We start from the raw sequence: 24,411 nt of genomic DNA on the forward strand, positions 1-24,411 counted from the left end.
TAGTGTACAAGGACAATCTCAGCACTGGGAAGGTGGGCACAGAAGGACCAGGAGTTCAAGGTTATCCTTAGCTACTTAGTGAGTTTGAGGCCTGAGTTCTTGGCCATTGCCAAGAGCATGCACACCTGAAAATGTAGGCATTACTGTTCAAAACATAAACAAAAACAGAAATAATTACTATAATGAGCTCCTAGTTTTAGTGTTACCTTTTATTTATTTTTATTTTTATATTTCATTTTATTTTCACAACACCATTCTTTTTTCTTATTTACTTGGCATATTTTAACACAAATACCTAGCTTGTTAGATTTCGTCTTTATGATCCTAGACTATTATATTCTTCTAACATTTGCAGTGTTGCGCGGAAGATAGAGTTTCCTTGGCTGCTATTTTGCTTTCTCTCTTCCATGCTTATTTCAACCTTTGCCAACTTCTTTAGTTTCTTATAAGTTCAGTTACTTGCCATTTTTCCGCCCAGCTCCCAAAACATGCACATTCTCCCAAGTTCTGTGTCCAGAGTTCACGGTGTCTTCAGCAGTGGGGGCTCACTTTTAGGTTCTGGGAGGCAAGGAAGAGCAATAGCAGTGGCCTGTATTGTTCTGGGGTCTCTTGGATTCCTCTGACCAGAGCTCCAGAGGAGATGCCTGGTTCTGGGGCTTCTCTTCCATAGTCTCTGGCATAACTTCAGTGAAACTGTCTGCCGCCTGTCTTTCTTTCTGTCTGTGTGTACATATACACTTACATTTACTACATGCAATTTTAGGTAAATATAGTATGATTCTCTACAGTTATTTCAAGCATTCTTCCCCACCTAGTCTTCCTCATTCCCTCCCTTAACTAAGCCTCCCACCACTTTTTTCCTTCCCCCTTCATATGACTTGCATCCTGCTATTCCCCTCTTTGGATCTTTCCCCACTGCATGGTCCGTCCCCTTTTACTTTCTTGGTTTCTGTATTTACGTCAGGTCATATAGTCATATCTGAACTTGGAGCTAGGAACCACAAAAGAGAGAAAACATAGTGTTTGTCTTTCTGGGTCTAGACTACTTCACTCAATATATTTTCTGAATCCATCCATTGTCTGGAAATCTCATTATTTCATTTTCTTTACAACTGAATAGTATTCCATAGTATGTATGTACCACATTCTCATTATCCTTTCATCAGTTGAAGGACATGTATGTTGTCTCCATGTTCTAATTATTGTGAATTAAGCAGCAGTGAACATGGCTGAACAACTGTCTGTGGGTAGGATGTTGAGTCCTTTGGACATATGCAAAGGAATGATGTAGCTAGTTCCTGTGCCTATTTTATTTCAGCTACCACAATATAATATCTTGTAGCTTCATTCTTGTTCATCTTTGACAAACTACAAAGTTCTGTTTTCTTTTAAGGCAGAGCAATATCTTATTTTGTGTGTGTGTGTGCGCGTGCGCACGCGCCATAGTTTTTAAATAATTCATATTTTGATGGACCCTTAGGTTTTTCCCATATCATAATATGAGTAATCCTGCTATAAGATTTCTTTGACATTAATTTTATCTCCAGAGCAATCCCACTAGCTCTTCTGGAGCAGTTCTTCTCAACCTTCTTAGTGCTGTGACCCTTTACTACTGTTCTCATGTATGCTTACCCACCCCCAACCAAAAATTATTTCATTGCTTCTTCCTAACTGTAATTTTGGTACTGATAGCCAGGTGGTGGTGGCGCACACCTTTAATCCCAGCACTCAGGAAGCAGAAGCAGGCAGATCTCTGTGAGTTCGAGGCCAGCCTGGTCTAGAAGAGCTAGTTCCAAGACAGGAGCCAAAAGCTACAGAGAAACCCTATCTCGAAAACAAAACAAAGCAAAACAAAAAAATGCTACTGTTATAAACTATTATGTAAATATCTAATATGTATGATGGTCTTTGGCAACCCCTGGGAAAGGGTCATTCAACCCGCTAAGGAGTTGAAACTCACAAGTTGAAAACCACTGCTATAATGGATCATATGTAATCCTACTTTTAAAAATTTGAGGCACTTTCTATATTGGTTTTTTGAGACAGGGTTTTACTGTAGTTTTAGAGCCTGCCCTGGTTATATAATTTTTTAATGCTTTACATTGTTTTTGGATGTGCATCGCATATGTGTGAGAATGCATATTCAGACATGTGCACATATATATGCATATATCGTCATTTGATGGTAATTAGGGGGTTTCCCAAAAGTTTACTTGGGAACATAGATTTATTTTATTGAGCATGCACCCAAGCCCAAGTGAGCCAGATCAGTCCATTGCCTATAGTTCCTAGATTGTGTTCCTTTGTATTTGAATAGAAATGGGCTGTTATCAAGTATTTGGTAAGGGAAGAACTTAATCTCATTGTTTAAACCAGAGCTGTGTGCAGCCTGTTGCAGATGAGCAGTCCTAGTTGCCAATAGGTTGATAAGTTCATTGATCAGAGAGGGATGTGTGTATGACCTAAGACTAGTGGAGTCCCAGGCTGCTAAGCCCTTTCTTAGGCTTGGCTGCTTCATGCTTGCTTGTTTTCTGGTTGTTAAATATTACATTTTAAATACCAGCTTTTTAACTTTATGCCAACTTAAGCACTACTTAATGCTTACTGCATTAAACAACCTTGCTTGTTCTCTACTAATACTTTTTATATTTTGTTTTTAAAGAATCCTGTAGGAAGGATAAATCTGGCCAATTGTATCAGTCATCAGGTAGAACCAGCCAACAGAGAATTTTGTGCAAGACGTAACACTATGGAATTAATTACTGTCCGACCACAAAGAGAAGACGACCGAGAGACTCTTGTCAGCCAGTGCAGAGACACACTCTGTGTCACCAAGTATGTACTGCTCCCATGCCTGTTTCTGTCTACTAAGTAATTGCCAGCTTCATTCTTAGGTGTATGGAAAATACTATTGATGGTCCTCAACTTTGAAAAGGGTAACATTCTGGTGAGATACATATAAATACATACACATATATAGTAGTAAGAGAACAGCCTATAATATATACATATAACACACATATATTATAACCCATACATATAAATACATGCACATATATAATAGTAAGAGAACAACCTATAATATATACATATAACACATGTATGTTATAACCTATATTATAACCCATATATATAAATACATACACATATATAGTAGTAAGAGAACAACCTATAATGTATACATATAACACACATATATTATAACCTATATTATAACCCATACATATAAATCATACACATATATAATAGTAAGAGAACAACCTATAATATATACATATAACACATATATATTATAACCTATATTATAACCCATACATAACAGTAAAAGAGCAACCTGTAATAACTGACTGGATTTAATTAAGAAAAGTTAAAGATTGAATCTCAGTTTGTCATGGCTGTTCTTCAGGCAGTTAGCTGGTGATCTTTGAATTAAGATTAAAAATTTCGTGTATAGTTGAGAAAAGTCAAGCATACTTCTCTAAATTAGGAAATACCCTCATAGCTGGGCAGTGGTAGCACACGCCATTAATCCCAGTACTTGGGAGACAGAGGCAGGCAGATCTGAGTTCAAGGCCAACCTGATCTACAAAGTGAGTTCCAGTACAGCCAGGGCTGTTACACAGAGAAACCCTGTCTTGAAGAAGAAAAACAAGTACTCTCACTTAATTAGATTACTTTAAAAATCTATTTTAGTCTGCAGGTTTCTGGTTGGAGGTTAACTGAGCACCATGGCATAAAGCAACTTGAGGAAAGGGTTTATTTGGCTTTCACTTCCACAACACAATCCAACACTGAGGGAAGTCAGTGCAGGAATTCACGTAGGAGCCTTGGGACAGGACCTGAAACAGAAGCTATGAGGAAATGCTGCTTACTGGCTTGCTCCTCGTGGCTTGCTCAGCCTGCTTTCTTATACCACCCACAATGGGATGAGCCCTGCCACATCAATCCGTAATCGAGAAAATGCCCCCACAGAGATTTTCCTACAGGCCAGTCTGATGGAGGCATGTTCTCAAAGGGTTCCCTTTTCCCAGATGACCCTGGTTGTCAAGTCAGCAAAAAGGCTGCCCAGCACAAATGCCCAAGAAAAACTTGAAGACGATCTTCAGTGAGCAGTTGTGACTCGAGGTGGAGATGAGAATGTGACACAATCTAGTCTTCAAGCCATTGCTGGATATAGAGAGGGGCTTGTGTAGAAATCTTGGTGAGACCTGAGATTCCATCTCAAAAAAACATCTGAAGGAAACACTAAGGAATTAGTGTGAGTTATAATTAGTTAACCAGACCAGGAATGACAGTACTCTGTTGTGCTCTTCCCTGTGTGGCTCTAGGTTAGCATCAGATGGAAGGTAGGCAATGAGTCTTGGTCTATTTAGGGATTTATGCTTTCCTAGAAAGAGTGTGTGGAGGCATGGAATGGTGGGAAGGAGGCTGACCTCTGCTTGCCCTTGCAGGAACTGGCTCTCTGCAGACACTAAAGAGGAACGGGATCTCTGGATGCAGAAACTCAACCAGGTGATTGTTGATATTCGCCTCTGGCAGCCTGATGCTTGCTACAAACCCGTTGGAAAGCCTTAACCTGTGGGAACTTTCACATCACGGAGAGGCTTCACTAGCTGTGTCAAAATGTGTCTTAAGAAGACATATAGTTAGGAGCATCAGATTTGCAAGTTGTATTTTATGCTTTAGATATAAAGGGTCTGTGCAAATATTCACTACATATTATGCAGTATTTATTTTCCTTCTATGTAAAACTTCACCCAGTTCCTCTTGCATTCATCAGTGTTTGAGAATCAATTCATGGTGATTGATTTTGCTAAATCTTAAGAGTCTCATTTTCTAGAAACCTAATTAGCCAGTTATTCGTGACAAAAAATATCTTAAGTTCTGAATTGTCTTTTGGAGCTGCAGGTTTTGAGGTATTAGGGCTCCTGTAGGTCACAAACAGAAACCTCTGGTTTGATGATTCCTTCTCCAGCCTCAGTGGTTTTTAAAAGGGGTTGATCATTCACGGCTCATGATATGGCGTGTGGAGTACTGAACGCACTCTCAGAGGGTTTTGCAGAAACATGTTTAATGTTGGAAATGAGAAAAAACAACAGAAGCTTATTAGTTTAATGTGGCCTTGGGCTGCTTTCTGGAGAGCTGTGGGCATAGGTGACACTACCTGCTATTTGGGGCTAAATATTTTATATAAAAGCATTAAGAATCACATGGCTTGCATTCACTCCATTTCTATCTATGCAGTGTGGTGCACATTTCCATAGTGTTCAGGCTTTATTAAATAGTTATTTTTCATATAGCTTAGAGATTCTTCATATTAACATATTAATTTTTCTCTTACAAGAACAAATGTAAATTAAAGAACATTTACATAAAAAGATTTAAACTTTCACCAAGCTGCTATGAACTACTACTTTGCTTGCCAAAGTTCTTGTCTTTTTCTTTTCTTTCATATCCATCTATGACAGTTTCTAGAAGTGTTTTGAGATCATTGAAAAACAATAAGCCATGTTACCTTTAAAAGCCCAACACCTTCTTGCTGAAATGCATGGCTCCAGTTTTCAGTACAGTTTGTATGTCTTATCCGACTGTGATTGATGGTTTCACTTATAAACACTAAATTCTGTCACCTGCTATTATATTTGTTACTCATCTAAATGTCTTTTTTCTTATGTATATTATAAAATATTTTATGACTGCCTACATAAATAAATAATTGTAAATTGTCAAAAGAATCATTTATTTAAGAGACACTGTGTTTGGTGTAATTTCTGTGTATGTCTTGGTTGTTCTTGGGGTGTTGTGTTGACAGTACTCCATCCATATTTTCATCTCTACCCTAATCTTTGTCTTACTGAGTGTTTTGGGGATTGTTGTTAATAGAGCAGTATTCAGCACATTGTGGTGATGGGATGTGTATTTGAAGAGGCAGTGGATGAAACTGACAGTGATCTGTTCCTTACAGATATGTATAGTCTTCTGTATGAAAATGTTCCATATATACTATTTATAATATAAAGAAAAACTAAATATGCCTTAAATCTCATCTGATTTTCATATATATAATTTTATATATGAAACTCAATTTTAGAAATTTAATGTATATGTTGGTTATTTTTAATGGTTAATGAAACCATCTAGAATCTCCTGAGTAGGGAGTCTTTGGTTTTTCGAGACAGGATTTCTTTAGAACAGCCCGGGCTGCACTGGAACTCGTTTTGTAGGCCAGGCTGGCCTCAGACTCACAGAGATCTGCCTGCCTCTGCCTCCCGAGTGCTGGGATTAAAGGCGTGCACCACCACCTGCCATCTTGAATTTAGAGTTTTAAAGAGGAACTATCTAGATTAGATTGGTCTGTGAGCATTCTGTGGGGGACATTATTTTTATTTGTGTGGTGTGTGTGTGTGTATGTGTGTAAGAGAGGCCATGTATGAAAGCCCATTATTATTATTATATATAATATATTAACATATGCTAATAAAATACTTTAAAGTTCTTTCCTTACAAATATCTGTAGATAAGGTAAACACAAAAGGTGATTATTCACAACATGATAATAAAAGAATTAATGTATAAAATATAAGAGACTGGCTATCATTGAGCATTTTTTGTGTATCAGGTAATCCTTGATGTTGCAGGCATTATTTTACCAACCTAATAAAATGAACTTTTGGGCTGGAGAGATGACTCAGAGGTTAAGAGCATTGCCTGCTCTTCCAAAGGTCCTGAGTTCAATTCCTGGCAACCACATGGTGGCTCACAACCATCTGTAATGAGGTCTGGCGCCCTCTTCTGGCCTGCAGGCATACACACAGACAGACTATTGTATACATAATAAATAAATAAATATTTTTAAAAAATAAAATGAACTTTTATAGCACTAAATTAGCATTTCTGGGCCATTACAAGTAACAGACATATGTAACCTTCATGCTGTGTTCCAGAATCCACATGATTTACCTTTTCGTTGTGATATCTCAAATTAGTGGGGAAAAGAAAAATTTAACCCAGGTAAATAATTTTTGTAAACTTTTTTTAAAAGATTTATTTATTTATTTTGTATACAGTATTCAGCCTGCATTCATGCTTGTAGGTCAGAAGAGGGCACCAGATCTCATTACAGATGGTTGTGAGCCACCATGTGGTTGCTGGGAATTGAACTCAAGACCTTTAGATGAGCAGGCAGTGCTCTTAACCACTGAGCCATCTCTCCAACTCCCCACCCCCAGGTAAATAATTTTATTGGTAAGTGAACATATACAAAGATCCAACAAATTTGAAAGTAATAAATTAACAGAAAAATACAAATTTAAATGGCCATTAGTTATTTGTAACCTCTTTATACTCCTGGTGAGAATAGAAACTTATATAGCTTTTCTGATAAGAACTGGTAATGAGGGCTGGAGAGATGGCTCAGCGGTTAAGAGCACTGGCTGCTCTTCCTGTGTACCTGAGTTCAGTTCCCAGCACCCACATGGCAACTCACAACTGTCTGTAAGATCTAACACCCTCACACAGACATACATACACCAAAGCACATAAAATAAAATGAATCATTAAAAATAACTGGTAATGTAATTGGTTGTGATAACCTTTGAAAGAAAATGGTGAAATAACCTGGGAATCAGTAAAGATACAAATTTAAAATAGTCTGTAAAACATTGATAAGAAATTAGGGCGTACTTTTTCTACAAAATACTGCATAGTGCTTTTAAAAAGACTGAATTAGGCCCATATACATACTGACTTGGAAAGTTTTCCAGGGCATCTGGGGGAAAATTGGGCTGTTCTGTCAGCAGGGAAGTACAGCATTAACAACTAGTGAAAATGTGGAAGGGCCCACCTCGTCTTCATGTGGGGAGGGCAGGGCTTGCTTTGACTGATCCCTAGAATTACAATGAGGATGTTTTCATCGTATTGAATATTTGCATTGAATATTCTGTACATGGGCTTGGGAAAACTAAATATTAAAGTCAGAAAGAAAATTTGAGCAGTGCACTGAGTATAGAGCCTGGCTAAGGCTCTGTGGGGATAAGCCAGCTGGAATTGAGTGGGCAATCACTGAAGGAAGACTGGTTTTAGAAATGACTGTTACAGGAGAGAACCAAAAGTTAGAAAAGCATGAAAATACTGTTGAAGGATAAATACAGGATGGGGGTACATATAGGGTATAGGGTAAAGAACTATGTTGTGACTTAGGATGTAAGTTGGGTCTAGAACCCAGTAGCTGCCTTTATTGAGATCTGGGTACCCACATTAGAATTCACGAGGGCCAGGCATCTGTGGGGTGATCTGTAGGTCTTGCTCTTCCTGATCCGTGAAGTGGTGGGAGCCACCTCAAGGCAGGCAGAACTGCAGTGTGAGATAATTGCATATCTGTTTACAAACACAAAGATATGACCAACCTCAACCGGTAAGGAGACAGCAAACGCCTCTAGGCCAGAGCTCTCTAGACCCTAAAAAAAACTATACTCTCAAGAGACACTAAACCCTAAGAGACAGTCTTCCACTGGCACCAATGTGGGGCAAGAATTTCCACATAAAAGTCTGACGAGAAAGCTAGATTTAGGGGGGAAAAAAGGTTTCTAAATAGACAAAAGAACAGAGTCAAGCACAACTTCTTGGTAGCAGCATTGTCTCGGGTGTTCACTGTCTACGAGAGGCAAGCAGACTCTCGAGTTTTCTGTGTCTGCTAGAGGCAAGCAGAGGTGTGGATTCTTTTAAGAGAGGCTTCCTGACTCAACCTCAGCAGCAAAAACCGTGCAGCTCTTTTAAGAGGCTCTGGCACCAAACACTTAAATGGTGTTTGTGAGCAGCCCGGCGGCATTCTTCTTGGTGGTGGCATGGATCGAGAAACTCCACAGAGTTGTGGTAAAAATGTGGCTCCCACCAGTACCTCTGCCATGAAGCTAGACTCAGGAAGCCAAGAAGTGGGGCGAATCCAGTTGCCAAAGCCATGGCCTTAATCCTAGTCATGTCGCTTAGCAAACTAAAGACTCACGTGGTATGAAAAAGAGAGATATACAGTAAAGACAGATTCAGAGAAAAGACTTCTAAACGGTTTACAGTGTGTTTAAAAATATTCATAGGCTTGAGAGAGAAAAGAAAAAGAATAGAGAAAGTCCTTTTTTTAAAAAAAAAAAAGAAAGAAATATAGGTGGGTGTGGTAGCACACACCTTTTATCCCAGCACTTGGGAGGCAGAGGCAGGTAAATTTCTGTGAGTTCAAGGCAAACCTGATGTATAGGATAACCAAAGGTACACTGAGAAACCTGTCTCAAAAAAACTAAAATAAGTAAATCAAAATAAAAGAAATAGTGATTTAAAAAAAATTTAAGATGGAAAATACAAAAGAATTCGGATATTGTATATTGTGTTGTCTTTGAATTGTTTGACTGCTGAGGAAGGAGCAAGAGTTGCTAAAAAAAAACATTTGATTATTAATGCTGCTGGATTAATCTAACCTTTATATTTTGAAAATGCCTTGACTTCAAAATTTAAGTCAAAAGATATGTTACTTTGGAAAAGAAATTTTGCTTTTGTTTCCACTAGGGAAATAAGAGACTGGATTCATTCTGGGTTAAGAAAAATAAGGTTTGAATGAGGAAGATCCCCTGAAAAAATCTCCAATAGGAGCAGATGGCCCAGATGATCCAATGTATCAGAGCATCTCTGTTGCAGTTTCCTCTGAGTTCTACATCCAGAACAGCCTCAAGACTGCTGGCTGAGATGATCCAGCTTCACAGAATACTCCAATCAGGACTTAACCGTAATCCTACATTCTCTTTGGGTCCCCATAAGAATACCAATGCCCCAATCAGCAGGAAATAGCCTAGAAAACTATGCCCTTATTCCCAAAAAATGGATTTTGGATGTTTGTCTTTGTTTAGTGTGTTGGTTACAAGTTGTTATCAACAATGGTCAGGAAAAAAAAAACCTAAATAAAAGAGAGTAGATTCAGAGTCTTGTTTTGAAAAAAAAAGAAAAGGGAAGTGCTATGGGGCAATGCTTTTTTGTGCTGTGAGATTTGTCACTTGTATTGGTTTAATAAAATGCTGATTGGCCACTAGCCAGGCAGGAAGTGCAGATGGGGTGACCAGATTATGAGAATTCTGAGAAGAGGAAAGGTGCAGTCTGCAATTGCCACCCAGACACAGAGGAAGCAAGATGAGAACTGATAAAAGGTACCAAGCCACATGGCTAACATAAACAAGAATTATGGGTTAATAATTTAATTTATAGAGCTAATTAATAATAAGCCTGAGCTAATAAGTCAAACAGTTTGTAATTAATTAATACAGTTTCTGTGTTTCTTTGAGACTGAACGGCTGTGGGACCATGCAGGACAGAAACTCCCATCAACACTCCCTGTTTTTCTTTTTTTTTTAATTTTATTTTTTTTATAAATTTTTTTATTTATTATGTATACAATATTCTGTCTGTGTGTATGCCTGCAGGCCATAAGTGGACACCAGACCTCATTACAGATGGTTGTGAGCCACCATGTGGTTGCTGGGAATTGAACTCAGGACCTTGGGAAGAGCAGGCAATGCTCTTAACCGCTGAGCCATCTCTCCAACTCCCCCTTTTTTTTTATAATTAATTTTATTTTTCAAGACAGAGTTTCCTCTATGTATCCCGGACTGTCCTGGAACTCACTTTTTAGACCAGACTGACCTTGAACTCAAAAAGATCCACCTGCCTCTGCCTCCTGAGTGTGGGATTAAAGGTGTGCCAGCTACTTCCCTGTTTTTAATTGATATCTGAATTTCTCATCAAGCTGAGTGTGGTAGTGCTGGGACAGGGAAACCATGAATTAGAGAATAGTCTGGGCTACAAACCAAGTCTGTCACAAAAAAAAATTTAAAAATTAACATTTGAGGCTGGAGAGATGGCTTTGTGGTTAAGAGCACTGACTACTCTTCCAAAGGACCCAGGTTCAATTCCCAGCACCTACATGTCAGCTCACAACTGTCTGAAGATTCAGTTGCAGGGGATCTGACACCTTCACACCAATGCACATAAAGTAAAGTTAAATAAACCATAAAAAATATTTAAACATACCAAGTCATGTAGGATGTAATCCCATCATTATGGGAAAATTAACATATTTAAATGTTACATTCTTTTGCTCAAATTAAAATAATCTAAGTGCAATAATAACTTGGTTTTCCCAGCATCTACTTAAAAATACATGGATGGGGCTGGAGAGGTGACTCAGTGGATAAGAGCACCTCTTTGAGAGTACCTGGGTTCATGTCCTAGCACCTACGTGGGGCAGCTCCAGCTCCTGGGGAATCTACCCTCAGATATACATAATGGAAAACAGATGTTTGTTAATACATAAGCAAAGTTTACAGACCGTTGTTTTCCTTCATTTGCTTTTCTCATAGTTGTTTAATATAAAGTATGTAAGAAACTCTCAATGACAATATTTTTAAGTGTTGAAAATTCCACATGGAATTTTTCTTGCATTTATTATCAATGGTTAACTACACATTTCAAATATTTAAAGAGTAAAACTTGATAAGAAATGTGTCTTGGGCTGGCTCGGTAAAGAAAGGTGCCTGCTGACAGACCTGACTGCCGGAGTCATCCTTGCACCCCACGTGGTGGGAGAAGAGAGCAACCCCTTTGCACTCTCCCCTCAACTCCACACACGTGCTCCTGAACACTGTCTCCTCATCTCCACACAGGTGTTCCTGAGGCAAAATAGCTAGAAAAGACCAGTTATTAGATAGTGACTTAGTTTTCATTTTGGAACCTCTTTCTGTCTTCCAGTAATCATTCCTGGGACTGGAAATACAAAATAGCCATATGGCTGCAACCATTACAAGATCCAATGGGAAGAGTCATCTTAATTCTGTTGATCAGTTGCAAATATTTTCTGAGCAAAATGGGTGTAATACAGCCAATTCCACATGAGCCTTTATAACCTGCAGGAAGGATAGTATAAATCTTTTTTTAAAGATTTATTTATTATATATAGACTTTTCTGCCTGCATGTATGTCTCCAGGTTGTGAGCCACCATGGTTACTGGGAATTAAACTCAGGACCTCTGGAAAAGCAACCAGTATTCTTAACCTCTGAACCATCTCTCCAGCCCCCAGTATAAACCTTCCTAAAGGTTGAGAACCACTGCATTAGATTTCAGACTTTGGGGATTAATTCCACCAAGAGAGGGCAGTGGGTAGGGTGAAAGAAGAGGGAGAAAGTAAAGAAGTTCATGAGATTTTTTAACCTGAAAAGGCAGACTGCTGCTGATGAGCCAGATTGCTGGTCTGAGCATAGCAGATGTTAAAGAACTTGGTGGATTGGAATTAGCATGAATAAGGGTTATTAAAAAAATGTTGATTTCTTTTTTTTTTTGTCATATAGACATCAGGCAAGAGAGAAATAATTGTAAGTGCAGTAGTGGGGGTGGGTTCAAGACTGCAGTTTCTGAAAGAGAAACAGGTTGAGCTCAATATTCTGAGTCAGGTAAAATAGTCAATGCCAAGAAACATAATAAGAGCTGCTTGATTACAGTAAGTTCAGACTGTTGAGCTGTGTGGTGGTTTGAATAAGACTGATCCCCATAGGCTCATATATTTGAATGCCTAGTCACCTGGAAGTGGAACTATTTGAAATGATTACAAGGATTAGGAGATCTGACCTTGTTGGAGGAAGTATCTCACTGGGGTAGACTTTGGGGTTTCAAAAGCCCATGCTAGGTTGTCTTTCTGTCTATCTTTCTGTCTCTGTCTCTCTCTGTCTCTCTCTCTGTCTCTGTCTCTCTCTCTCTCTCTCTCTCTCTCTCTCTCTCTCTCTCTCTCTCTCTCTCGTGTGTGTGTGTGTGTGTGTCTTTGGATCAGGGTGTAGCTCTCAGTGACTTTTCCAGCACCATGCTTCATGCTTTCGCACCATAATGATAATAGATTAAATTCTTAAATGGCAAGCAAGCCCCAAATTAAATGCTTTTTAACCTAAGAGTATCCTTGGTGATGAAGACCATGATTGCTTGATCTCATAGCAGCAGAACACTTATGAAGACAAAGCATACAACCAGGAGTGGGTACGATCCTTGTATGGAGGATGTGGTATTTGTATATAAATTATAAGCTCCTTGTCCTTTTGAAGAGCCATCTGTAAAAATATTAAAAGTGATCTCTAGGGCTGGAGAGATGACTCAGAGGTTAAGAGCACTGACGGCTCTTCCAGAGGTCCTGAGTTCAATTCCCAGCAACCACATGGTGACTCACAGTCATCTGTAATGTGAACTGGTAGCATACGTAAACATAGAACACGGTGTACATAAAAAATAAACAAATCTTTAAAAAATAAAAATAAAAAATAGATAAAAGTGATCTCTATAGGATTTGGGGGTACAATTTTAGGTAACTGTCCTGAAACTAGCTCTTGTAGACTGGGCTTGCCTCGAGCTCACAGGATTAAAGGCATGCACCACCACCACCCAGACCTCTTCCAAAAATTTTAAAAGGCATCTTTAGCCTTTCTGTTGTGCCCAGCCCACTGAAGAGTCGCCATGAGCAAGGCCCACCCTCCAGAACTGAAGAATGAAGTTAAATGGTGGCAGACATGTACAAGGAATACTTTGGGGCTTTGATCCCTTTATGAATCTTGTCATTGATGAGTGTGTGGAGATGGCAACTAGTGTGCAACAGAATAGCATCGGCATGGTGGTCATACGATCATCATCATGTTAGAAGCCTTGGAAAGAGTCTAAACAATGGCTGTTCAGCAGAGGAGTTCACATCCTTCCCCAAAGGACTTGGGTGTAGAATTGGGTCATGTACATTTTCATTAAAAACAAAACAAAACAAACAAACAAAAAAACAACAACAAAAAAACCTTCTTGCTAAATAAACTTTTGTGATACTCAAAAAAAAAAGCCATCTTTAGGATAATGATTACATATAGATCCTGAGTGACATGCAAATGCTGTCAATTAATATCAGTGTGGAACAAATATTCAACCTGAGTTTTATTTAATGGCACAATGATTTCTGTAGTCTCTTTACCAGTAAGTTGTTTAATACATGTATCCTCCTATCAGTATCAAGTCTATAATCTTGTAGATAAGGGTAATGGAATTCCTATAATACCATTACCAGCAGGTGATGAGGAAGAAAGAAGGATAAGCTGGGTGGTGGTGGTGCACACCTTTGGTCCCAACACTCAGGAGACAGAGGCGGGCAAGTCTTTGAGTTTGAGGCCAGCCTGGTCTTAAGGAAGCAAGGGATTGACTCTCTGGCTACCGCTTTAGCATCCACATTATTTAATAAACGAAAAGCCTGCTCTGCTTCAGATGTTATGCTTCTTATAGATGTAAACTGAAAGCTTCCAGAAAGCAATTTAAAGAATGGAGTCAAGTTCTTAGTAGTCACAGGCAGATAGGGATAGACTCAATTGACATGCTCCAACATTTTTTTGTAAGTAATTGAGGGTACATTGTTGGGAAAGTTTTGAGCTGAGAAGATGATGGTGAATTTGTTGTTGAGTAATAATGTATCCCAAATAATTATAAAGTGATTGCTTTTGCATTTTATCCAGAGGTGATGTTCAAATTTTGCTTTTTTAGTTCATTTACCATGAAAGTTAAGCACTCATTTATGTATTAATTGGACGAGTAGGTGAGGAGAATGTCATCCATAAAATGAATGATTGATATCTTGGAAATTTATCAGCATTGACTGAAGTGCTTTGTGTAAATAATATTGACATATAGTGAGGCTATTCTTCATCTCTTGTGGTAAAATTTTCCATTGATGTTGGGCCATTGGCTGTTGATTGTTTAAACTAGGAACAGAGAATGCAAAATGTTCCTTATCATCTGAAATTACCTGGCGTGAGTGAGAAGGAAACACGGAACACACAGCAAACCTGTTTAGGAGTTTATTAGAGGGGGTGTGTACAGGCATGGGGAAGTCAGTGTGCAGGGGGGAAGGGAGGAAGATGGCGTGTCCAGCTTTTAAAAGCTGCCTAGCGCATGTGCACAGGGAGTTGATGTGGCTACATCATATGCAGATGGTGGCGCTCATGCATGTGCAAGGACTTAGCTTGGATGATGTAACCACATATAGCTGAGTTATACGTGGATGATTTAATCCATGCAGCATGTGGGTCACACTGGGCCCTGGGACCTTTAGGCACTTCTGCCTGAGAGCTTGTCCACACATGCATGGCCCTAGAACCCAGAAGTGTCAGCTTCATTGTGGCTGAAATCATAACGTCATTAGGATGTAAAGGAATAGAGAAAAAGCGGTCTTTTAAGTCAAGAATAATAATGTAATGCCCTTGAGGAATCATATTAGGAGCAGGGAGTCCTAACTGGAGGCCCCCATTGTTTTCATGGTAGCATGGTTCCTGAGATCACTTAACAGTCAAAATTTATTATTTGCCTTTTTATGAATTGCAAGCATAGGGGAATCCCAACGCCTAATAGGTCCTATATTGATATAGATATGAATAATTTACGTTGGTATAAATCTTGATTTATGGATACAAATTTAAGGTCAATTTTGTTATATGTATATGTATTTCTGATCTTGATTAAGGTATTGTGATTGTGTAGTTCATTTAAAAATGTAATGTATAATTAATATAGGTTAATAGGAAATCATCTATAATAGTCAAGCTTGTAGTCATGTTAGATTTTTCTAGATATATAGAGATATATTTCAGTTAGATAGGCATTTTTCATATCTTTCAAAGACTACAGAATATGGCATTTTAAATGTTTTAATAACTTATGGCTTTTCATGACAATGAGACACATCTGCTCCTGGCAGCACCAATCTACTGCTCTTGCCCAGACTGATACATAAACTGGACATGAAGAACTAGCAGAAAGATTACTGCTGAACTTGCCTAAAGGTGAGGTGATCCTTCAGGATTCCTGCTTCATGAAAGAGTTTGCGAGACATTCTGCAGGATACAAAAGAAAGTGACTGAACTGTCTTTAAAATTTCCTGCTTCATGGAAATGTCTGCTGAATACTATGGGCCTGTAGCCTGAAGACTGGTTGCCCCAATGGTACAGAAGAACTTTGAGTGACTGTCTAGGCAGCAAGATATCTCTGTCATTTCTAGAGTTTTGGAAGTTGCTTACAATGCATTTCCTGTTTACTTAGGTAATATTATATCCTTCTGAAGTCTTTGAAAGAGTTGAAGACTAGATAGATAGTTATAGTTTTCCTTCGTTATGATAAAAGATAAAATAGATATAAATATTGTAGCTGTAATTCTTGCTTGATAACTGTTTTGTTATATGTAATTTTACTATGTTAAAGTTAAAGCCTTCCTTTTCTTTTTAAACAGAAAAGGGGAAATGGTATAGGAGGTCCTTCTGTTTATGTGTTGCTTTCATTGGTTAATCAATAAAGAAACTGCTTGGCCTGATAGGGCAGAACTTAGGCAGGAGGAGAAGACAGAACTGAATTCTGGGAGGAAGAAAGCAGAGTGAGAGAGTTGCCATGGAGACATGCTGAATCTTTCCTGGTAAACCACGACCTCGTGGTGAACACAGATTAATAGAAATGGGTTAAATCAAGTTGTGAGATTTAGCCAATAGTAGACTAGAGCTAATGGCCAAGCAGTGTTTTAATTAATACATTTTCTGTGTGATTATTTCAGGTGTAAGCTAGCCGGGTGGCCGGAACAAGGGGCCCTGTTCCTTGTAACACTATATGACCTAGTTGCAACTGTTCCTGTACAAAAAGTTGGGCCTGTTTTAATTTTTCCCCACAAAGGAGCCATTGATCAGCCCATACTGGGTCAGCCACTCTGTGAGAGAAAACAAATCTAAGTGCTGGGGCAGCCAAGTCCTTCCCATGTATACGGTGGAGTGTCTGCAGGGACACTGGCTCTGCTTGACAGACTCTTCTCTGTACTTAGCCAGTTCAAACGTCCATTGGTTCAAACTTCAGGAATTGGATACCGAGGAGTTTATTTTAGGCATATTTAAGCATAGCACAATTTTTGTCCTGGTGTGCTAGAGTTCTTGAAGACAATCTGCTGGTCTTGATTCACTGGTAGGGGTCTTCAGTGTCCCTGAGCCCAGATCAGAAACATGTCCTACCTGAGGCCACCCATGGTAGTGCATGCTTTAATCCCAGCACTATGGAAATGTGTTGGTGGATCTTTATGGGGCCATACAATCTACATTTGAGTTCCAGGCCAGCCAAAGTTACACAGTGATACTATCTCAAAAAGGGGAACAAGTCCTACCTGAGTTTTGGGGTGTTGAGTATCTGCTGTAGTGTATTAAGAATATTTGATGAAAACTTTCCTGGTGACAATTAACTCAATCCCATGTTCACAGTAAAGCATTCATAAATCTTGTTGAGGAGCAAAGTAAGCTAAATAGAGATTAATCGTGACTATATCAAAACTCTTTGTAGAGTATGATTGAAACCTTCCATAAAAATGGGTTCTACAGAGAAAACAAGCTTACTGTAAGGATTTTGGGGGAAGATCTATGGTGGTCTCCACCACACAGATATCACAAAGGTCACCAGACCATTAACCACACCCACCCCAACCTTCCAAGGCAGGAACAACCCTGTGTGTTTCACATTCCAGGTTCCCTTGGTGTTCTTCTGTGAGCACGAGGACCTCCGTGCCCCCCACAGGTTCCCTTGGTGTTCTTCTGTGAGCACGAGGACCTCCGTGCCTCCCACACCTGGTGTTGGGAGTTTTGTTCAGTGGTCTTCGGCTGTCGGTGGGAACACCTGCATCACAGATGACAAAATTTCACTTAAAATATAAATGCATATAGTTTTTTAGGTAAATAGTTAATACTCCTTATGAGTTTTTCAAACATGCCTAGTTATTTTGCCCTCCTTCCTCCTCCCCTGTATTTATCTCCCTCTCCTTACCTAGTAAAGCCCCCCTTCCCATTTCCCTTATCAGGTCATTTGTCCTCTGTTATTCCCCTCTCTTGCTCCCCTAAGCCCCCGCCATATCAATGATGCCTTTTTGCGTTCAAACTTTCTGGAATTACCAGAGTATATGCTCTGGTTTGAGCTAGGTGCCTCTGTTGAGGGAGAACATGTGATATATGTTTTTCTGGGTCTGGGTTACAGGTAATTTTAAGTTTTTAATCACTATTTGTGGGTACGTCTTCACCCTGGGTAGAACTGTACCCCCCTGTGCCTTAGTCAGGATTCTCTAGAACAACCACTCTCAACCTGTGTTTTGTGATCTGTTTAAGCATTGCATATCAGATAGTTATATTACAATTCATAACAGTAGCAATGAAATAATTTTATAGTTGGGCGTCACCACAGCATGAGGAAGTCTATTAAAGGGCTGCAGCATTAGGAAGGTTGAGAACCACTGCTCTAGAGGAATAAAACTGATAGAATGATAGAATCATATATACATAAGATATATATTACATATCACATGTATTATATATTAGCTATATAGCATATATATAATGATCATATATAAGATATATAATACAAATGATATATATCTTATATATGATTTACTAGAGTGGGTTATAGGCTACGGTCTAGCTAGTCTAATAATGGCTGTCGCCTGATGGGAAGTCAAGAATTATTCAGTTCATGAGGCTGGATGGCTCAGCTGGTCTTCAGTACACATCAACATACTGAAGAAGTTGGCTCTAATAACGGGGAAAGAATGCCTTGGCAACAGGACATGTGACTTTGCCAGTGATAATGAGAGCAAACAGGCAAAACCCAAAGCCTTCATGTCATGTCCTTATATCGCTTTCCATGAGAAGTTGTCTTCCGATCACATATGATCCAATTAACAAGAATTCCTCACAGGTGCACTTGGCGACTTGGGTTTTTAGTGAATTCCAGATATAGTCAAGCTGACAACCAAGAATATTATCAGAAGCCCAAGCTTTGTCAACTTGACACATAGTTGTGTCCCCTTATTGAATATACTGTTGCCATGACTACTCACTGGTATGGGAAGGTTTTATTGTAGAGATGAGAGAACAGGCAGAGATATCTGGCAGAGTCCAGAGCAGAGAGAGAGAGAGTAGACTGAGCATGTCCAGCAGACTGGACACGGTCAGGGATATCTTCTAGCGAGGGAGAATGGAAGATGATAGAAAATAGAGAAAGCATAGTGAGACTAAACAGCTGGTTTGTGCAGAGAATGAGTATTCTGGGGGAGGGAAGCATGTGAGCTGGAGGGAGTTGAGGGTCGGAAGGAGAGAGGCTAGGATGCTAGCATGGACTCTGAAATATGTACCAGGTGCCTGTGATGCGGAGAGAGCCTGGAGACCAGCTTTTGTTTGAAATGATAGGTACCATGTGGATAACCCTTTGACCTTCTGCTAGAGGCGAGAGAAATGACCCCTTTCTGCAGACAGAAACCAGCTTCACAAGTTCCTAAGGAATGCTGGCTTTTATCCTACTGCCAGAAATCCTTCTAGGTTGAGTCCAGGTTGTGTTCATTTCTGAATATTTGGACTGCCTTTAGGAGCTTGGGGAACTGGAGTTCCATTTGAACTTGACACTTACGCCATTCTTCATTTCCAAATAAAAACAAAACCAGGCCATAGTCACACTTACCATGATATAACTATCCTACCTACAATCTCAAACCCATGATATAATTTTAAATGTGTATTTTAGAATTAGTTGGGGTTTTCTAGAAGAACATTCTTTTAAAATCTCATATCTTAAATATGATAACTGTCACCTCTCTAAAGGCAGTGGGGCCTGGGCTAATGAGCTGACGAATGAGGCAATGTCTCGTGCGGTAGTCAACTGTACTCACAGCCTCAAACAATCTATACTCTGAGGGTTAAGAAGGTCACATGAGGAAAGTTCTCATAAGTTCAAGCTGTATATAATCACAAGGACAAGCCATGCATGACAAAAATCCTATTTTTTCCATAGAAGCACATAAAGCAAAGTTTAAGTATTGAATTGAATAACAACAGCGAGCAATCAGGTCATCCAAAGTCAGCTCACTCCTACCTGCTACACCCGAGAGGAGCACAAACAAAAACATGTGTCCAGGACAATTTCAGGTTTTGAAGAAACAAGATCACAAGATTCTTGTTTTTCTCAGAGTGGTCTTGTAAGCGCTCAGAATTCTCCACACATAACTGCATTCCTGGGCCATGTCCCCACAGGTAACCACTGAAATTCTCTCAACCGATGTTACACTATATGGTAAAGTACCGAGGAAAGAAAGCACAACTCTCTGCACACACACAGTCTTAACAAATGCAACAGAAACACTCATGTCAATTAGAATCCTCTTTTCTGCAACTGGTCACGTGGCCTTGGGTGGTATTTAATGTAGGAACCAGCCATGATAAGCTAAAGATGAACAGATCACCCAAAGGAAGTTCTTTACTTCCAACCATTATCACCTGCCAGAGTAGGACTCAGCCATCGATAAATTTAACTGAGGCCTAAGTCTCAGTAGTTTACCCTGAAGCAATGCCTGGTTGCAGGAAGAACCACAAACTAAGATTACCTGAGCATCACCCAAGAACAGACCATCCAAAGGAAATGTCTAATGTTCCAACTGCTGTAGATAGGATCACCTGCCAGCACACACTCACCACAACACCCCTAGACAAATAGCAGCCAATCAGGGGTCCTGAACCTTAGAGACCCCTCACCCCCACCTTTACTATTATAAAAACCCAACTCTAACTGAGCTCAGGGCTCTCCATTTACTTCAATACGTTGGGCATGTGGAGAGACCGAGTTTGCAAACTTGCATAAAATAAAGGCTTTTTGTTTTTACATATGGCTTAGCTTTGGGGGGACTTTGCAGATTTGGGCAAACATTTATAACTACCTCCCTCTGATACCCACCTGTATTCCCTCCAGTCTCAGCAAACACCTCAGCAGGCCTTGGCTCTTTTTGAGGAATGGCCCACACCTTCATTCCTGATGGATCTGTGCGCTTAGTCACTCTGTCTGGATTAGGCTATTGTAGCTTCCACTGACTTTCACCACACAAAGGATCTCCTGCACTCCAGATATAATCTTCCTTATGAAAGACCTGGATGAACCCAGACCCCTCTAGCAGAAAGAATAGAGCCAAAAATCTAGCAGAAAAAATAGAGCCAAAAATCTAAGCAGGGAGAGAAGAATCAAAAATCTAGATTAGCCAGTTCAATGACTCTGTTTCAGGAACTACCTGACCATAAAGATAGATTATAATCTTGAGAATAATCTTGAGAAACAGGGAATTACCCCCCTTGTGATTATCACTGGTATTTTTGGAATTTTCCAATGATCACTGGTATTTTCGCAATTTTCTAATGACACCTCCCTACCCCCTTTGGGTTATCAGGTTATGGTTTCTTCCCTTAAATACCCCTTCTTCCAGCTACTCGGGGTCGAACTCTCTACCCCTGCGTGGGAAATGAGTTTCGGCCCCAGTGCACTGGTTCCTGTCCTATCAATAAACCTCGTGTGATTGCAACAAGGACGGTCTCTTGTGAGTTCCTGGGGGGTCATGTTATCCAAAGACTTGAGTGAGAGTCTCCCCACTCTGGGGGTCTTTCACTTACCCCTTACCCCTATTGTAGAGAGGTGATTCAATTTCCCCATGGTAATCTGGATCTGTCACCATCCTAACACTGTTACTCCTTTCTCAGCTTTTGGCTTAAGAGCATAAGAAACCCAAAGTTGTTGTGGGAATCTAGCAGAGTCACTGTGTCAAGGGTGAACGTTACAGCAGAGCAGTTGTTCCCTGGACGTCTTTAGCCTTGAAGAAATCTTGGTGGAAATCCGTGTTTGTTTTCTGTGGTTTCTGGAGCTACTTTTCTGAAGCAGCTTTATAGTCTTTGCATGCCTTTGGTGGCAAGATGAAGCTGCTGGCACATCTGAAGCTCTTGGGTTATTGGGTACTGCAAATGGTACACAATAAAAGACTAACATAGCAGGGTGTGATGCTTTCCTTCAGAGAAACATATAGGGACATTGGTATGTGGAACTTGTTTACCCAAAAAAACAACTGGAGTACCCCCAAAACCAAATAGGAGACCCGAGTCCCTTATGGAAAAGCAAAGAGCCTTTATTCTTACACAGGCTTGCAAACTCGGTCTCTCCATGTATCCAATGTATTGGAGTGACGGGAGAGCCCTGACCTCACTTGGGGTTAGGTTTTTATAGTAGCAAAGGTGGGGTTGATGGGTTTCTAAGGTTCAGGAGCCCTGATTGACTGACATTTATCAGCCAATTGGGTGTCCTGGTAAAAAGAGATGGGTGTTTGCTGGCAGCTGGTCCTATCTACAATGGGTGGAATGTTAGGAATTTCCTTTGGATGGTCTGTTCCTGGGTGGTGCCTGGGTGGTCTCAGTTTGTGGTCTTTTTTGGAACCAGAGTAAACTTCTAAGACGCAGGCCTCTGTAGAGCTTGTGTCCGGCACTCTGCTTTGTCTCTGCTGCCACTAGTCCACCTTGGTCCATCTTATCTGCTTCTCTCACCAACTCTCCCTTAGCATTTCCTTGAAGCGGACGCTAAAACACGGACTGAATCACCATTTCCTATTTCCTCCCTAGGTGACCCTAGTGATCCACTTCTGAGTATTTGTGTTGTGTGGATGGTACTGAGGATGGAGCCTAGGGATTTGTGCTGTCGTAAGGATGGGCTTCTAGCCCTGTGCTTCAGACTCCAACTCCTCCTGAGTTCTCATACATCCTGATGTCTTGAATCCTAAGATTTTTAACTAATCCCAGTCTCCATAGAAACCCTGCTTCTGTCTTGACTGAACCTACAGAGGCGGATAACAAGAACCTGAGTATCCCAAGCTCAAGGGTGGGTAGTTTACAGCGAGGGAGTAGGAACCAGATGAAAGACCCGGATAAATCCAGACCCCTCTCACAGAAAGAATACAGCCAAAAATCTAGCAGGGAGAGAAGAACCAAAAATCTAGGTTAGCCAGTTCAGTGACTCTGTTCCAGGAACTAGCTGGCCATAAAGTTATAATCTTGAGAACAATCTTGAGAAACGGGGAGTTATCCCCTTGTGATTATCACTGGTATTTTCAGAATTTTCCAACGACGCCTTTCCTACTCCTTTTGGGTTATGGTTTCTTCCCCTAAATACCCCCTCTCCCAGCTACTTGGGGTCGAACTCCTCTACCCCTCTGTGTGAAATGAGTTTCGGCCCCAGCGCACTGGTTCCTGTCAATAAACCTTGTGTGATTGCAGCAAGGACGGTCTCTCGTGAGTTCCTGGGGGGGTCTTGTTATCCCGAGACTTGAGTGAGAGTCTCCCCACTCTGGGGGTCTTTCACAGACAGATCCTCAACAAGGATAGAGGCTACAGAAAAATAATAAAGATGACAAACTTCCACTGCTTTACCATCCTGACTGGAGACAAAGGCTGTTTCTTCTGCCAACGGGCCTCCTTTCCGGCTTGTGTGTCCAGGCCACTTGAATATCTTAAATGTGTTCAAGACCAGTCCTGAACGGGTTTATCTGATACTGTGGGCCAATCCAAGCCCCTTACTTCTAAGTTGACAGTCAGAAATGAGAGGAAGAGGGGCCCTTCTAAGCCACATAAAACTTCCATCCCTCCAGGGGCAAATGGACTTTGGTTGCCAAGTCCCTTCTTTCTCTGCACTTTGCTGTGTGTGTATTTCTTCACCTGTAATAAAGCATGTAAGCTCTTACCTTGCTGTGTCTGCGATTTTCATGACTTTTAACTCTTCAATTGGTAGAGAAAACAAACCCAGTCAGGACTCCTAGATGGAAACAACAGCTCTGAACATCTGGTTCAGCCTATAATTCTGTGCCCCGGGATGCCAGTCTACTGGTTCTGTAACACACGTATCTGCACCACCGGACGCTGTCCCCTGGCTTCCCATTCCTATGTCACTTTGTGTTTGTCCTCTGTACTCCCAGGACTTCTGGTCCCAAGCTCCAGGGGTCATCATATCTGGGCTTCAGGGTACTGTAGCCTTCACTAGTAATACTAGTAATGTGTATCACAGGGACATCAAGTTCTGTTAGCTTTCCCAGATACCTGAAGCTCTGTCCATCTATGTTCTGAGCTCTCAGTGACTCTAGGTGGTTTACTCACCCTTACAGTCAATCAGTTCTGGCCTGGCCTGGCCTGGTCGGGCCATCTTGAGTTGTATGATGTTTTACTGTTTTGGCTTTTTGAGGGGCCAGCCACCCAGCTCCCAAGTAAATCACTCACACAGAGGCTCATTGTTACTCATGAATGCCTGGCCTTAGTGTGGCTTGTTTCTTGCCAGCTTTTCTTAAATTATCCTGACTACCTTTTGCCTCTTGGCTTTTATCTTTTTCTATTTTTGTGTACTTTTCTTTCCTTCTTACTCCATGACTAGCTGGTGGCTAGTCCTGATGTCCTTCTCACCTTGTTAGGGTTTCTATTGCTGTGAACAATATCATGACCATGGCAATTCTTATGAGGAAAAACAT

The 24,411-nt window shown here is 40.4% G+C and overlaps 1 protein-coding gene, 1 non-coding gene and 1 pseudogene across 5 annotated transcripts in view; all 3 read left to right on the top strand.

Moving 5' to 3' along the window:
• Nucleotides 1-5,735, top strand: part of Anln (anillin, actin binding protein) — a 62,997-nt gene extending 57,262 nt beyond the window's left edge. For all 4 annotated transcript variants that reach the window (XM_085689803.1, XM_085689806.1, XM_085689805.1 and 1 more), the window contains 2 exons: nt 2,663-2,835; nt 4,452-5,735. In XM_085689803.1, coding sequence (XP_085545929.1) covers nt 2,663-2,835; nt 4,452-4,575 — 297 coding nt within the window. In that variant the 3' untranslated portion in view covers nt 4,576-5,735. The remainder of the gene's footprint in view (nt 1-2,662; nt 2,836-4,451) is intronic.
• A 7,075-nt stretch (nt 5,736-12,810) lies between these two features.
• Nucleotides 12,811-13,749, top strand: LOC125408247 (small nuclear ribonucleoprotein G pseudogene; annotated as a pseudogene).
• Nucleotides 13,750-16,948: 3,199 nt separating this feature from the next.
• On the top strand, nt 16,949-17,075 carry LOC125408378 (small nucleolar RNA SNORA3/SNORA45 family). Its single transcript, XR_007234448.2, has one exon. It is a non-coding gene; the product is annotated as a small nucleolar RNA SNORA3/SNORA45 family (small nucleolar RNA).
• The last annotated feature ends 7,336 nt before the right edge of the window (nt 17,076-24,411 follow it).

The sequence above is a fragment of the Myodes glareolus genome, chromosome 4, assembly GCF_982192425.1.
Source record: "Myodes glareolus chromosome 4, mMyoGla1.1, whole genome shotgun sequence".
Taxonomy (NCBI): domain Eukaryota; kingdom Metazoa; phylum Chordata; class Mammalia; order Rodentia; family Cricetidae; genus Myodes; species Myodes glareolus.